The sequence below is a fragment of the Rattus norvegicus genome, chromosome 7 (assembly GCF_021556685.1).
Source record: "Rattus norvegicus strain SHRSP/BbbUtx chromosome 7, alternate assembly SHRSP_T2T, whole genome shotgun sequence".
Taxonomy (NCBI): Eukaryota; Metazoa; Chordata; class Mammalia; order Rodentia; family Muridae; genus Rattus; species Rattus norvegicus.
Genome location: NC_141540.1, coordinates 64,402,928 through 64,419,393, shown reverse-complemented (window position 1 = coordinate 64,419,393; position 16,466 = coordinate 64,402,928). Strand labels below are relative to the sequence as shown.

Genomic DNA, 16,466 nt, shown 5'->3' with positions numbered 1-16,466 from the left:
CTTGTCCTGTAAATTCTGAAACAACGGGGACTTGAATCTGACTTGGCTAGCTCATGTAACCTATAACAGTTTGTAGATGCCTGGTATGTTCATTTCTCAGTCCATGATTACTGAATACTTGACTGTTTCCAGCGTTAGCCTGCATTTCCATTATCTCTGAATTTTTCTCCACTTGTTTCTGTGCTCCTGATACATTGAACAGCCTAAACTGCTTTACTCTGAGAGGTGCTCTGCTGTCCCTCCACCACCTTCCCAACCCTAAAGACAAAATTCCTAGCACTTCTTCCCCATGTGCCCTGAGATCTCAGATCTGAACTAGCAGATGCCTTGTTTGATGTGATTGCTTGGTTTTTTTTTTTTTTGTTTGTTTTGTTTTGTTAAGACAGGATCTCAAGTAGCTTTGTCTAATCTCAAACTCATTTAGCTGAGTATGACCTTGACCTTGCTCCTTCAGAGCACACCTCCCAATTGATAGATTATGAGAACTACTGAAACATACAAAAGACAAAGACCGAGTGACTAACAGAAGTGGAAGGGGTAAAAACACAGTCCTTACTCCTCAGGGCTGACGCCGGTGAAATCACTTGTTAGATTAGTAATTGTTGTACATTGACATGCCGGGTGCTTTTTATTTTTAGTAAGATGAATATATTTGAAGCTTTAGATAAAACTAATAAACTCTGGAAAAAATTGTAAGGATGAGATTGTCTATGTTTGTCCCAGCAAATGAAAGAGAAGACTGTGTGTATGTCGTCTCTGCCTTTATGTAAAAGAATGTATCCATCCTTTTATCTAGTAGAACCATCAGAACAGGCAAACACCTTGTTATTTGAATTGTCTCCCTTTTTTACTTACATTGATGATTATTGTTACTGAACTGGACAGTTGGTATTATATAAACCATGAGGGGTTGTAAACTAGCATTAAACATTTACTGTATCTAAGGAAAGCAATTTAAAATGTTGTCAAGGCTTTGTGTGGTGGTTTGAATAAGGATGGCTCCCATAGGCTACTATTTGAATGCTCAGTCACCTCGATGTGGAACTGTTTGAAAGGACCCTAAGGATTAGGGGATATGGCCTTTAGAACAGGTGTATCACACTGGATAGCTTTGAGGTTTCAAAAGCCAGATCCAGTCTCTTTCTCTCTGCCTGTGGATCGGGTTATAAAACTTGCATGCATGCCACCATGTTCCCCTCTGTGATAATGGACTCACGCCCTGAAACTGTAAGCAAGCCCCTAGTTAGTGCTTTTTCTTAATAGAATTTCCTTGGACATGGTGTCTCTTCACAGCAATAGAACAGTGACTAAGACATTTTTATACCTACATTAAAACATTATGCAGTTTTTCCCCTTGAGAATATTAATCAAAACTTTGTTAATATTGTTTTGTTCTTTTATTTTATAATGAGAAGAGCTTTTAAAAGTACCTGTCTAACTTATCTCCTATTGTCTCAATGTGAACATAAGGGGTTTTTTTTAGCAGTTTTATGGAACTTAACAAAAATTGAATTATGTGCTTTCATGTAGTTTAGAACTAACATTGTTGTTAAATGAATACTGATTCCTAATTATTAAAATTATCCTTAAAATTACCTTATATTAACAACTTATCAAGCCCCTGCCACATAGCTTATTGACTACAATGCCCAGTTATCATCCTAGTTCTTTAAAGTTATAGTTGGGCTTCTCAGTTTAAAAGAGATTTTATCGTTGCTGTGTGAAAAAGTTTTTTTAAATGGGTCTTGTTCAAATGAAAGGATTAAATATTTTTATTTCAGTTAGACTCTTCTCATGGTTGAGAACTAGGAAGTAGGAACTGTTTATTTGGCTTTAAACAATTCTTAGTGCTTTATTTAGATGTGATTACACCATACCCAGGGACATTAATTTTAAATAAATTTAAAAATTTTCTTTAACCTAGATGGGGAGGGGGAAGGAAATCTAACACTTCACATTTTCCTTTACTGAATATTCAACTCTTTTATTAAATCTGAGATTAAATGATAGATCTCTTTTGTTTTGTTTTTTTTTCTCAGTCTGTTTGGTAACTTCCTTTGTCTATGGGTCTTTTGTAACGTTTTTTGTATTGAGTGTGTGTGTGTGTGTGTGTGTGTGTGTGTGTGTATGGTTGTTTGCCTACGTGTATGTTTATATACTACATACATGCCTGGTGCCCACAGAGGTAAAAAGGGTGTCAGATCCTGTGGGACTGGACTTACGGACAGTTGTGAGCTTCCATGTAGCTTCTGGAAACCAAACCCAGGTCCTCTGGAAAAGCAGCAAGTGCTCTTAACTGCTGAGCCATCTCTCTAGCCCCTGCCCTTGGTCTCGAGGGGCAGGAGGTGTACTTCAGGTGGAGCAACTTCCTAGAATCACTTCTTCACCATTTTGATAATACACTTTGATAACTAGTAATTTGTATATGTAATTCAGTTATTTGTAATGTGTAATCCCCCAGTTCAACATCATATCCAAAGAAAGAATTCTTTTCTTTTTTTTTTTTTTTTTGGTTCTTTTTTTCTGAGCTGGGGACCGAACCCAGGGCCTTGCGCTTCCTAGGCAAGCGCTCTACCACTGAGCTAAATCCCCAACCCCAAAGAAGGAATTCTAAGTATTTGTGGTTAAGGTCATTGTAAATAAAATCAAAATTCCATGCAAAGAATATGGAGCTCTCTCTCACACCTCACAAAAGTAGTACAGTTAATGAGAATGGAAGAACAATCAGTGAAGTCTTATTCGTAAATTTGAAATCAAGATAGAACTCTCAAGTGCCTATCTGAGGGGCTGAAGTAGAGGTGGGTTTATTAGAGATTGAGAATGTGTTGCTCTTACAAAGGAACAGCACCTACATGGTGGCTTACAACCATCTGTAACCCCAGTTCCAGGAGATCAACAGGCACACATGTAGTGCACATACATGCATACAGGCAAGCCATTCACACACATACATAAAAGTATAAATAAAAACAATTTTCAGTGCCTATCTGTTTTTTAAGTATATTCCATTACCCTTTTCTTTGTAGTGTTTAAATTTATGGTGACTTTAGTAGTTGAGTTTTTATTTATAATATACTATGTTCCTTTTGCAAAATGAAGCATCACTAAATATGAAAAATCTGTTTTAATGATTTAAATTCTTCTGATTAACAAATGTTGATTATTGATAGGTTTATGGCTACAAATGATCTGATGACAGAACTGCAGAAAGACTCCATCAAGCTGGATGATGACAGCGAAAGGAAAGTCGTAAAGATGATTCTGAAGTTGCTGGAGGATAAAAATGGCGAAGTGCAGAACTTAGCTGTGAAATGGTAAGCTGTGCTCGGACTGCTCAGGCCATACGAGCTGATGCTCTAAGGCCGATTCTATCTTCCCTTTCTAGAAAGGTTCTGTGTGGGATTTTTGAATTACTTCTAAATGTTGACTGATTCCATATGATTAATACAGGATATTTCCATTGCGGAATCTAAATGTTAGGGTAGCCTTTCATGAGATTATTTAACTGTTCCTCTAACAAGGCCAGGAGGGAAATCAAGAAACAGTGCATTATTTTTGGTCTGTGTTTGAAAGCCCTAGTCTAGTTAAACCAGTTTAAAAATCAGAGATTCAGTGAAAAACAACACTTAAATCCTAAAAATGACAGCAATGTGCATTCCTGAAGTCATGGGAGGCAGGAGGATCACAGGTTCCAAACTAGCAAGAGGTTACTTAGTTAGGGAGCTCCTTTCTCAAGCGTGTGCAGGGTGAGAAACACAGGAGGGAGGGAGGAGAGTAAATGGCAGAGCACAGTTAAAATCCGCGGGAACGTGATAGGACGCTGTGATTGGACAGACCCTGCTTGGAATTGCAGCGATTGCAGTTGTCTCTTGGTGTTCACCTAATGAGCACTTCTTACGAGTTAGGAGCGTGGCTGTTGTATTTATTATTCTTAGAATTTGAGTTCTCAGCAAATTCTTTTTGAACCAATTTTAGCTGTGCATGTAATTCCAGGTACTCAGGAGGCCAAAGCAAGAGGATGGCCAGACTCATGGCCTACCTGGACAGTTTAGTCAGACCATGGGTCAGATTGCTAGCTGCTAGAAGAATGGCCCAGACGGTGAGGGCTTGCCTAACATGTGTGACATCTAGCTCCTTCCTAGTATTTTGTAAACAAAGTAGTAAGTCATTTTAATTTGTGGGTGCTAAGTTTTAGAAACTGTTGCTTCCTTTGTGGAATTCTGTTACTGTATACATCATTCAGTATTGATTTAAAGCATTGTCCCATTACTACCTTGTTGGATTTGTATACAATTTTTAAATTAGTTTTCATCTAGCTGTTTACATTTCTGTCTATAAGAAAGGCCTGGGGATGGAGAGATGGCTCAGCGGTTAAGAGCGCTAACTGCTCTTCCAGAGGTCCTGAGTTCAAATCCCAGCAACCACAAGGTGGCTCACAACCATCTGTAATGAGATCTGATGCCCTCTTCTGGTCTGTCTGAAGACAGCTACAGTGTACTCATGTAAATAAGTTTTTTTAAAAAAAAATTTTTGAAAAGAAAGGTTTGTAAAAGGTGAGAGATCATTGGCTGACATAGGAGCTTCTAGATTTGTGGTGCAGGTTTATTTAACCCTGAGACCTTTGTGAGTGTAAACAGGTCTGTAACAGGTGCTGTGTGCTGAGTGAGATGGCTCAGCAGATAAAAGTGCTTGCTACCAAGCTTGAAGATTTGAATGAAATCACCAGATCCCACATAGTGGAAGAAGAGAGTCAACTCCCACAGTTTGTCTTCTGACTTACACACACACACACGCGTGTGTGTGTGTGTGTGTGTGTGTGTGTGTGTGTGTGTGTGTGTGTACTATAAAAACATTTAAAGTAATATAGGATGTACAAATGTTTGGCGTAGGAACCTGAAACGTTTAAAGGTTTTTGAGACAGGGCTTCTCTGGGTATCCCTGGCTGTCCTAGAACTTGCTTTGTAGACCAAGCTGGCCTTGAACTTGATCCACCTGCTTCTGCCTCTTGAATGCTGGGGTTAAAAATGTGCACCACTGGGCCTGATCGTTTTATCTTTTGATGATCTCTGTGTTTGTATTTATAGTTAAAGAGCTTGGGGAGTGGGGAATGCTGCTTGGTGGTAGAGTTCTTGCCTAGTGTGTGGGTCACTAACTAGTCATCCCTAACACTGTAAAACTGGGGAAGAAACTTACTCCATGTCCATAAAGGACTTAGTATACAAGCAGATAGGACTGACTGTTCAGTTAGTTTTTCTATTGAAGTAATAAATCACCAGTCAAAGGCAACTCGGAAGGTTTCTATTTCATCGTAGGTTACAGTCCATCATGGAGCAAAGCTAAGACAGGACTCAAGGCCAGAGCTTAAAGCAGAGACTTGAGATGGCAGCTACTGGCTTCCTCTTGGGGTAACATTCAGCCCAGGCCAGCCTGCTTAGGAACGATCTACTTAGCATTAATGTTGCCCACCATGGGCCAACCCTTGACATCAGTTAGCAATCGAGAAGCTGCCCATAGCGCTGCCTGCTCACGGCCCAGTTCTAGTACAGGCAGTTCTTCAGTTGAGATTCCTTCTGAACACTGTGAAGAAAGGCTCAGAGGACTCAACTGCCACCAAAAGAAAAGTTGAAAAGTGTTCCACAAATCCCCTTTGACTTAGGGTTTTACTGCTGTGAAGAGGCACCATGACCAAGGCAAGTCTTAAAAGAACAATATTTGACTGGGGCTGTCTCACAGGCTCAGAGGTTTAGTCTATCATCATCAAGGCAGGAGCATGGCAGCATCCAGGCAGGCATGGTGCAGGGGAAGCTGAGTTCTACATCTTGTTCCAAAGGCAAACAGGAGAAGACTGGCAAACAGCCTGGTATAAATTCATTTGTGTGGTTACTGAAGTTCACTCTTATGAAGAACATTTTAATGAGAGAAGCAGGCTGAAAAAGGAAAAATATAAAATGTATGGTTCAAGTAATAAAGGGGCACAGGGACGTAAAATGGAGTTGAATCCTATGTTCAAGGAGATAAACAGACTAAGGAAGTGGTGACTTTGGAGCAAGATCCCACCCAGCCAAGCTTAGGTACAAGCATGGTGATACATACCTTTACTCCCAGGAGACAGAGGCATGCAGTTCAAGGCCAGCCTGAGACAGAGCAAGTTCCAAGTAGAGAAGTTTAAATCTAGGCATTGTGGTTCACACCTTTGATCCCAGCATTCAAGAGACAAAGAGCCATGTAGATCTCTTAAGTTCAAGGTCAAACAAATCAGGACAGCCAAACTCAGGCAGTAAAGGAGTTGGAAAACAGAAAGCTGATGATAATATAATGAAATATTATAGAACCTATGGATATGAAAGGCCATGTTCCAGTTCCAGCAAGCAGCAAAATTTGGCAGCTTTGAGTCAAGAACAGAGGGGGCTAGTGAGACAGTTGATGCTGGTTAGCTGCAGCTAAGGAATTAGTGGTGACCAAGAAGAGACAATCACGGGGGGTTGAGGATTTAGCTCAGTGGTAGAGCACTTGCCTAGCAAGCGCAAGGCCCTGGGTTCGGTCCCCAGCTCCAAAAAAAAAAAAAAAAAAGAAGAGACAATCACTGAGGTGAATCTTGGAAGTATTTTCTGAGAGCACAGAGAAATTGTGTTCTAGACATAACCAAAGGTTGTACCTCATGTTCAGCTGGACTTGATAATGTGTAAGAGTCTCCCAGGTGGTGTTGGTTTTGATGTCAGGAAGGGGTCATGGAGAGCAGCTGAGACACTGTGAGAGATTAGGAAAGGTCATTAGTGAAGGTGCAGTTGACGGCCCAGTACTGAAGGGGTCATGCAAAGAAGTTGAGGCTTGGCACCATGAAAAGAGCCTATGAGAGGCTATGGTGAAACCTGAAGACCCCAGTGTATTGGAAATGCCAGAACCATGGGGTGATCACCAAGAACAGCAGCAGCAGGGTGTGGAATGGACTCACCCAGAGGCTAGAGCGCTACAGAAGACAGAGCTGGAGATAGGACCCAAGCCCTTTAGAGGAGCTCAGATGTTGGAACAAGAAGCTGTAATGTTGAAGCTGCCTGAGACCTTAAGATGTTTGTGATGTCAGAGCTGTGGCATATCTACTGAGGAAAGCTGTAACAGGGACTGGCACTAGCCAAGGAGAATCGCGCTGCAGTCAACAAAGTTGAAAGGAGTTGGAGATCTGAAGACCGCTTTCACATCAGACATGGAGATACAGAGTTTGGAGTTTGCCCAGATGGTTTTTTTGTTTTGTTTGTTCAAATATTCATTCACTATGGCATTCTGGAATTGCAAAAAGAAGCCATGTCCTTCACCAAAATATCACAAAATTTCTAGGCCACATACTAGTAGTCTTCATTGAAACCTCTTGGACCAGCAGGCTTACACAGTTCAAATCACCCTCAGCACCACCATCTTCCATATTCCTACTAGGATGACCGATTAAGCTCCCTGCTTAAAGCATTCCATGACTTTTCAAATCGAAAGTCCTCAAATTCCCATTCACACAAACAAAACCTTGGTCAGGCCTATCACAGCAATACCCAAATCCTTGGTACCAGCTTTTGTCTTATTTATAGGGTTTACTGCTGTGAAACACCATGAGCAAGGCAGCTCTTAAAGGGAAAACATTTAACTGGGGCAGGCTTTCAGTTTGAAGTTCAGTCTGTTATCAAGGCAGGAGCATGGCGGCATCTAGGCAGGCATGGTGCAGGAGGAGCTGAGAGTTCTGTAGGCTGCTAGGAGACTGACTCCCACGTGGCTCTCATTGCCCATCCCCACAGTGATACTTCCTCTAACAAGGCCACCTCTCCAAATAGTGCCATTCCCTGAGTCAAGCATATTCAAACCATCATACCTGTGAAACCTGCAAGATTCTAGAATACTGACTAAATCTGAAAATGTGCCAGACTTAATGCAGTTATCCTAATGACTGATAGTGCATTTTAACTAAAGGTAAAGCTAAAAAGAGAAACCCGAGACCAGACTGACTTAAATACTCAACTACAACACATTGAGACTGGGGTACCACATATTAGGTATTTCCCCAAAAAGGATGAGTAATGCTGTTAGTGCTTGTGTAGCTATTCTGCCCAGTTAATTGGTCAGAGGAACAGACAATCTTGTTAACTGTGAAGGCATTCTTAAGATCCCACATTGAGACTGGGCAATGGTATTGACATCTTTTTACTCCCCTACTCAAGGCAAGGTGTTCTCTGTTTGGACCAGTTTTAGGTCAGCCTGGTACACAGAGAAAAAACTGTCTCAAACTTTTTCCCCACTTGTTTATGGTTAAAAATGAAAATATTTTAGGCTACTTGGTAGAATTACCAAATGAAAACACTTCAAAGGAACGAGTGTCATGCTTACAGTCAGTGAAGTGAAGAGATCAAAGATGTCTCATTTCCTCATGACAGAATTTGCCATCTATTTCAGCACAGCTAAGAGTAGGAATTGGTAGGTCCTTGTTTGGAGGTTGTTCTAGCAAGGGAGCACTGAAGACCCAGCATTCATCTATTCAGGGAAGGTTGTCTTCAACTGAGGGGGCAGCAGCTTCCATGGAACAGGGAGGGAGGGAGGCGACAGACACCCCTGCATGCAGCTAAGTGGGGTGACTGATATCACAACCAGATGACCTTCAGATCCGTAGGGTTTCTTTAATGTTAAAAGTTAAACCTGTTAATATGGTGCAACTGAATTCACACTAGAAATGAAGTTAGCCTAGGTTCATTATGAGGGAATGAAGCACTGTAAAACAGTTGTTTCTGTTGGAAGAATCTAAAGTAGGTGTTCATTTCTTCATATAAAACCCAGTTTTTTATATAAGTATTTGTAGTTTGAGGAGAAGATACATGCTTACTACACTGTTTGAAGAACAAAATTCTTAGGAGGAAACTATCAAGAGCTGTAACAGTGGAGACCTTGAGCAGAGTGCTGTTGGACATAGATAGGTTACAATTGTTACTGTTTTAACTAAGAGATGGTGTTGGTGCATGTGCCAGATCCTGTCAGCCAGATTGGTGCTGGGGGTTGGGGAACAAGTGGGTTCCCCTCTGTGTTGATACTTAGGATCTGTTTCTTTTTCTATAAAAAATGAGTTTGTTTCTTACTTTTGTCTCAAGGCAGAATATTTATAAGACTGCATAGTAAGTATTAGAAGGAGCCAGAAAGAGTAAGGATCATTAAGAACACTGACCCCAGGTTTCAGAGGACCCAAGTCTGATTCTTAGCATCCACATGGTGGTATACAACCTTTCTAACTCCAGTTGCAGGGGATCTGGTACCCAATCCTAACATGCAGGAAAAAATACCCATCAATCTTTAAAAAAAAAGTATTAGAATCAGACCACAATGGATTCAAAGCCTGGCTTCCTTCCTAAGTGAGTAACTGTGCTGAAGTTTAAGCTTTGCCAATCTGTCCTCTCTGAGGGTTGGGAGTTCTCTTTGTGGAGTCTGTTGGAAATATAGTGAGACTGCATATGAAGGGGAATCTGTACTGGGAAATAGGAAGTCATTGGTTTCATTTTGATATACTTATGAAAGAAATGTTAACTGGTAATAAGAAAAGATATTACCTGTGTGCTTAGAAGATGTCTGAGTAGAGAGCCATTCTTTGCAAGGTAAAGCTGTGGGGTGTTCTAGACTGCGAGAAAAAAATGCAAAACCGAAGGCTCAGAATGGAGCCTTACTTAGTCCTTAGGAAACAAGGGGGCAAAAGAGAAGCAAACAGCACAAGACACTTGGGTCATTTATGATGTTCGCTAAGCATATGTGCGTGTGTGAATGCCTACCCGATGAGGATGAGGCCGAGTATTAGCCTCTAACCGTGCACCTCTAGCAGTTGGGCTTGGTGGGCATTTCCTCATTATCACTTTTAGTGATTTATTTCAGCTGGGTGTAGCCCCACTCTCACAGAGATAAAGGGGTTTTCCTTCCATGTTGGCACTGCTATATTTTTAGTATTAATTTTTAACAAAATAAAGTTAATAAGAGAAATGGAAACCATCATATCAAAGTTAGACAAGACAAGCCAACAGAAAAATAAGTAAGAGTCCCAAGAACAGGCTCAAGACCTGGGACCTACTCATTTATACATGCAGGAGTCCCATGAAAGTACTATGCTGTAAACTATAATAAATACCCACAGGACCTAGTACAGAGCTGTGTTGGCCCTGTGGTTGTTATGGACGTCCCACTTTTAGAATTGGACTCATCTTTAGTATTGTGTTGTAGGATTTTTAAAACATTTTTATAGCAGTCCATTAACGTTTATTTTGTAAATATCTTCTGATTTGATGAACTTTGGTTGTTAATTTTGATCATTTTTGTTTGATTTAACTTATGAAGTGTGTATTTTCTGGTTATTGTTTTGTGTCCTAAGAAACACTTGGTTTGGTTTACAAAGATTTCTCCCAGTCATTACAGTTTTTGTTTTTATATTAGTTCTGAGAGTTGTGTGGAACTAATTTTGTGGAAAGTATAAAGTCAGAGCTGTTCACTTCTTCCTATGTGGATAGGCAGCTGTTGCCTCACCGAGTGTAGGAAATACTGTCCTTTCCCCACTGAGTTGAATTCAGAATTTACTTGGCATCTTTGAAAAAAAAATCAATCAAGTATAAAAGTGTGTGTTTTAGACTTTGGTGCTTTATCGACCCATCTGTCTGTTCTTACAATAGTACTGTGCTGTTATGTTGTCATCGTTGAAGGCTTTTCCGCCCTGGTTCTGCTCACTTTTTAAACCAGAGCACTCTGGATGGGGCTGGGATGGGGGTGGGCATTATGTGCATCCCTGGCCATTTTCATTGTTTGCCAGTACAATGTCTGCTATCCCAGATAATGGTTACTTCAGTGCTAAATCTCTCTTTACATCCTGATTGCTGCTGTTTGCTGGGGGTAGGAGTTGGGGGAAGCCCAGGTATGTGTCTTTGTCAGGGGTATCATCATCTATCTTCTTGATCATCCTCCACTGAAGCAGATTCTCTTAGCTGAACCTGGAGCAGCAGTCTCGCTGGCTGTTTACCCTTGCAGCAGCAAGGCAGCCCTGTCCACTGCTGATTTGCGTAGGTGTCAGAGATCCCATGCTTGTACCACTGCACCGACTGCTCCATCTCCTCTCCCTCAATTTTATAATTAGGTTTGAGTTCTTTTTTATCGGAGAGCTGACTTTAGGTTTTGCTGATTTTTTTTTTCCTATTGTTTGTTAGGGCTTCATTGGAATTTTCCATTTCCCTTTTAACTTTCTAACATAAGCATATATAGTTATAAATTTCACTTTAAGCACACCTTTTGGTACTTTCTCCACATTTTTTTTCTTTTGTGTGCCACGCAAGTGATCTACCACCAAACTGTTATCTCCAACCTTTCTTTACAGTGTTTTTAAAGTGTGTGTGTGTGTGTGTGTGTGTGTGTGTGTGTGTGTGTGTGTGGTGTAGACATGTAATACGGATGTGATTGGAGGCCAGAATCGGGTGTAGGTTACCTTCTTTAGTCACACTCTACCTTTTTTTTGAGACTGTCTTACTAGCTATCTGTACTACAGCTCACTATATAGACAAGACTGGCCTTGAACTCAAGAGATCCATCTGCTTCTGACTCCCAATGCTGGCATTAAAGGCCTGTGCCACTGCATCCAGGTTGTTCTGGTTTTTTTTTTTTTTTTTGAGACAGTCTTTCTATGTAATCCTGGCACTGGCTTGGAGCTCAGAGAGATCTACCTGCCTCACCAAATCCACCTTTCCCCTAATGTTTTAAGACAAAATGATTTCTATCTGTGCTGGCCGGCCAGTAAGCTCCAGAGTTCCCAGACATTGACAGCCACACCCAGCGTGAACAGTAGTGCCAGTTGTAATGACATAGTCAGTTCCCTAGCCTGCCTCCTCTTCTTTTCCCCATCTGTTAACTATTTAGAAGAAATTTAGAATCATCCTGGGGGTGGAGGGTGCCTGTTGATAGTTTTTAGTTTGCTTCCACTGGAGTCAGAAACTATACTCTTAAGATTTTCAGGGCACTGACCTTTAAAACATGTTAATCTACCATATGGTGGGTCTTCATTGATCCATATGTACTTGACAATAAAGTTGATGTCATTGGTTAAGTGGAAATCAGCATAGTTGGTGGTATTATTCAGATTTGTGTCCTCTCTGGTGTTTTGGCTTGAGTTATCTATTGGCTGAGAGGGATCTTAAGATTTCCAACTGTGCTGGTTTTGCATTTCTCTTTAGTAATACCAATTTTCTTTGCATGAATTTTAAAAGTATATGCTGTTAAGATGAAATTACTGATTTTTGTTTAAACAATGAGGAAGCCTTTATTCAAACTCAGCAGTCAATTGTGATGAGTGTCAAGATTATTACGGTAGGAGAGAGAGCTTGGGCTCACGTATGAGTGAAAGTCTAAGTGGGGATTATAGCTAACATGAGGAGGAGGAGGAAGTTAGGAGATGGAGAATAACAACACAGGAGGAGACATGAGTGAGGGAAAATTATTAACCTATTGCTTGGCTGCCATGCCCAGCCGAGATGGAAGTGGGGGGTTTGGGGGGTTATTGTAAAGAGGACTCTGGGGTTCCTGGATAAAGTTGGACCACCTTAGTTGGTGATTAGTCATACACATTTTGAGTTATTACAACTTTTTGACATTTGAATATTTAAGAGTGCAGAAGTCTTTATCAATGTATATATTATAAATATTGGTATAGTTGGATCTGGGTAGGTTGTTCAGTTGTCTTCTGTGTGATTCCCGCCCATACCACTCCTTTTGCTTACGTTAGCAGCAATACTTGAAGTGGCCCAGGGACCTTCTGAGGCAGCCTATTAAAGGTTCAGACAGTCACTAAGGATACTGTGGACTTGCCTTCTAATTTCTTAAATCTCAAACAGAGGAAGTTTTTAAAAATACAAAGAAGTAGTCTCTACCGGTTTTAAGGATATAATTTGTTACTGTTATTTTCTATGTGTATGCACGCGTGAGTACACAGGCATGCACATGCATATAGCAAGCATTTTATTAGCTGAGCCATCTCTCTGTCCTCTTGGACTTCTTTTAGTATACATTTCATTTGCTTTAGTTTCTGATCTCTCCATTAGAAGTGGTTGTCTTAAGCATGTACATAATACATTTCAGACACATTTATGCCTGCACTGTGCTCTCCCCATCACCACACCAGGTCCTGTTCCCACCAAGCTTCATGACTTTTGCTGGCCCTTTTATTTGATTGGGGTTGCTTGCTGAGAGCTGTTAAAATAGTTTTCTTTCCTAATTATCCCTTCAAAGCCTGCTACCAAAGAAAATTGACCAATGAAAGATAATACTGAATGTGGAAGTTTTTAGGAAATTGTAAAATAGCACCTTTATAGTTCCTAGTTAATGAGTTTTTACCTCCCCAGCTTGATAGTAAATATTCCGTTCTAGTGTTTTTACCTTCATCATGAATCTTGAGTGACAGTGGTTTCTTGGTGAATGTTCAATCCACCAAGCATGCCCACTGTGTGCTAGCGTCTCGGCAGGACTGGAGGAAGGGCTTCTATCCAGGTGGAGGGGTTTGAATAGCAGGAGTAATAGAAACATTACCAGTATAAAACAGAAGCTGTGCAGAGTGTTTTTTGAGCACATAATAGGTCTAGAAGTTTTCATTATGTTTTTAAATTTTAGATGGGGAATTAAAAGGAACTACAACAATAACAAGAAAGGTCAAAGTTGGCAAGGTAACAATGATTGGACCTTTCCTTCTAGGTAAATCCTGTTGGGAGCAGACCTTGATGATTAGAGCTGTATGTGTGTTTGAAGGGTTAGTGTGCAGAATGGAAACCATCTTCAGTGTCTTGTTACTCTGCTGGAAATCAATGGGGAAAAATTGGAAACCAACCACAAGGAAACTGCATCAGTCACTTCCTCTTCGTGCTTATTTATGTGTCGTTTATGATAGACGTGTCCATAGTTATATTGACAGTTACAGGACAAGATTAATATTTCTATTTTTTGTTTTGTGTTTATCTAGATGTTAAGAGAATATGCTTCTTTCTGTTGCAGTCTTGGTCCTTTAGTGAGTAAAGTGAAAGAGTACCAAGTTGAGACGATTGTAGACACCCTCTGTACAAACATGCTTTCTGACAAGGAGCAGCTTCGAGATATTTCCAGTATTGGCCTTAAAACAGTAATTGGAGAACTCCCTCCAGCTTCCAGTGGTAAGCAAGAATGGTTCTTCTTGTTTCCTTTCCATATGGAGATGCATCCCCCCATATTCCAAGGCGCAGAGAGGTGATTCAAAGCCTAATTTTTCTTCAACGTTAAATGTAACTTTGGACCCTGTGTCAGTTCTGAAGGGTATTGATGTTGGTGCAGGGTATTCATCATGTTGCAGTCTACAGCTGCAGCTGAGAGTTACTCTGTGTAGCCTCTACGGTGGGGGAGAAGATAAGCAGATGCCAGATTCTGATTAGTTTTTAATTCCGGGTTTGATTTAATTTTTTATCAAAGCTCATTGTGTAAAATTCTAAAGCTAAGACATAGCTAATGAAACAGTTCATTTTACTAGTAGCTTTAATTAAGTTTGAGCCCTTTTCAGTTACTTGATAATTTAATAATTAATGAATTTGATAATTAGCTTTTGACCTCTGCTAGAATTATCTAGGTAATGTGAATCTGAGATTGGACTTGACTGCTGTGCTGGTATCTAAATTGGAAGTCTGAAAATTATTGTCCTAACTGCAAATGGAGGAAATTTTCATATCCCTACTTTGTGGGAAGATTTTAAATTGGTAATATCATGTGAGCATTGTTTTCACTCATTAATAAAAACTAATAAGTCACTATCTTATTATTACGATCAGGTCTGTGTCTGTTGCTTCTTAGTCCTCACACCACACAGTTGAAATGTAAAATATACAGAGATTGAATCACCACCCAGAGTTTTGACTTCCTAGTTTGTTAAAGATTCAAACAGTGTGGAGGGTGCTCTGAATGAACGTGACTCAGTGATTAATAAAGCATGCCTGCCATGTATGAGGCCCTGGGTTTCATCCCTAGCGCCACAAGAAGAAAAACAGTTTTCCCATCTGACACTGGCGCTGGTTGTGCCTGAGCACACCCGAGCACACCCGAGCACACCCGAGCACACCTGAGCACACCCGAGCACACCCGAGCACACCCGAACACACCCGAGCATGCCTGAGCATGCCTGAGCATGCCTGTGCTGCTTGACTCTCCCTGTCTTCGTTTTCCCTCATGCAAGATGCTCTCATTTGACATTAACAATGTCTTTTTAACTGTGGAGATTCTAACTTTCACAGTGAGTTACGTCTTCTCCTTTTCCTGGCATTTGTAAAACATGACCTACTTTAAATGGAGGGGGTGCAGCGTGTATACACACAGCATCTCCCCCTGTGGTCAAGTGACTGATTAAACACCTGCTGTTTTTCTTGTAAAGCAACTGTTGAAGTATTGGGGTGCAAACTCAACAGAACTTAGAGGCTGTTGCTAGAGAGGACTGAGGAACAGAGAAATTGTGATGCTTTCCATCTAGAGATTTGTTTGCCATAAACTACAGGCTCCATGGCCAGCCTTCATTTAGAAGTTAGTTGCCTAGCAAGATCTGAAAAGTGGTATTTTTCACATTCCTGTAACCCTTTTGCAGCTATTAACTTCTGATTCTTGGTCAGGTCTAATAAGGTATTTTTAACTTTTTCTTAGCAAATATCTCTTAAGTACTTTTGAATTTTAGTCTGTTGACTATTGGTAGCTAGTGCAGATATGGACTTAACACACCTGCAATTTTTATTTACTTTTGCAGGCTCTGCATTAGCTGCTAATGTATGTAAAAAGATTACTGGACGCCTTACCAGTGCAATAGCAAAGCAGGAAGATGTTTCTGTTCAGCTAGAAGCTTTAGATATTATGGCTGATATGTTGAGCAGGTAAGTGTGTCCACTGTACATTTGTCATAATGTATTACGAATATGCTTGTCACTGAAATCTTTCTCTAGTTAGTATAGTAGAGCGTGGCCTAGGTTTCCGAGGTTGGGTAAAGGAAACGTAAGATACACTTAGACATCACGGGTGTGCTGTGATTGGGTGGTTTTTAGCGGTTCCTGTTTATTATTGTTGTTCTGTCCATTCATCTGCTTGTGTGAGGAAATGCTTTACCAGAAGTCACAAGTGTGCAGCTAACAATCTCCAGCCTTTAGCAGCCATGTTTCTACTGCATGTCTGAGGGTGGGGAGCTTGGGTTTTATTCACTGACTGCTTTCCTACTTTCTTTGGCGGTGGCAGCTGGCTGAGAAATAGATTTGCGCTACTCCTGAGGAAGTGAATCTTTCAGGGTGCTCCAGTTTCAGTGTATTCTTGTTTCTAGTAATGATTAAAGCTCCCTTACTTGTGGGTATTATTTGTAGTTAGTTTTGTTTAGTTTAGAAATACTTGGGTGTTTGACACAGAAAAATGTGTGTACATTAACTATCTGCAGTGAGGGGTTCGCA

General features: G+C 40.6%; 1 protein-coding gene across 1 annotated transcript in view; it reads left to right on the top strand.

Moving 5' to 3' along the window:
- Cand1 (cullin-associated and neddylation-dissociated 1) overlaps window positions 1-16,466 on the top strand; it is a 37,887-nt gene that overhangs the window by 7,771 nt on the left and 13,650 nt on the right. Inside the window, 3 exon segments of the mRNA NM_054004.2 lie at window positions 3,171-3,314; window positions 14,023-14,177; window positions 15,782-15,905. Of these exon segments, the coding sequence (NP_446456.1) occupies window positions 3,171-3,314; window positions 14,023-14,177; window positions 15,782-15,905 (423 nt within the window).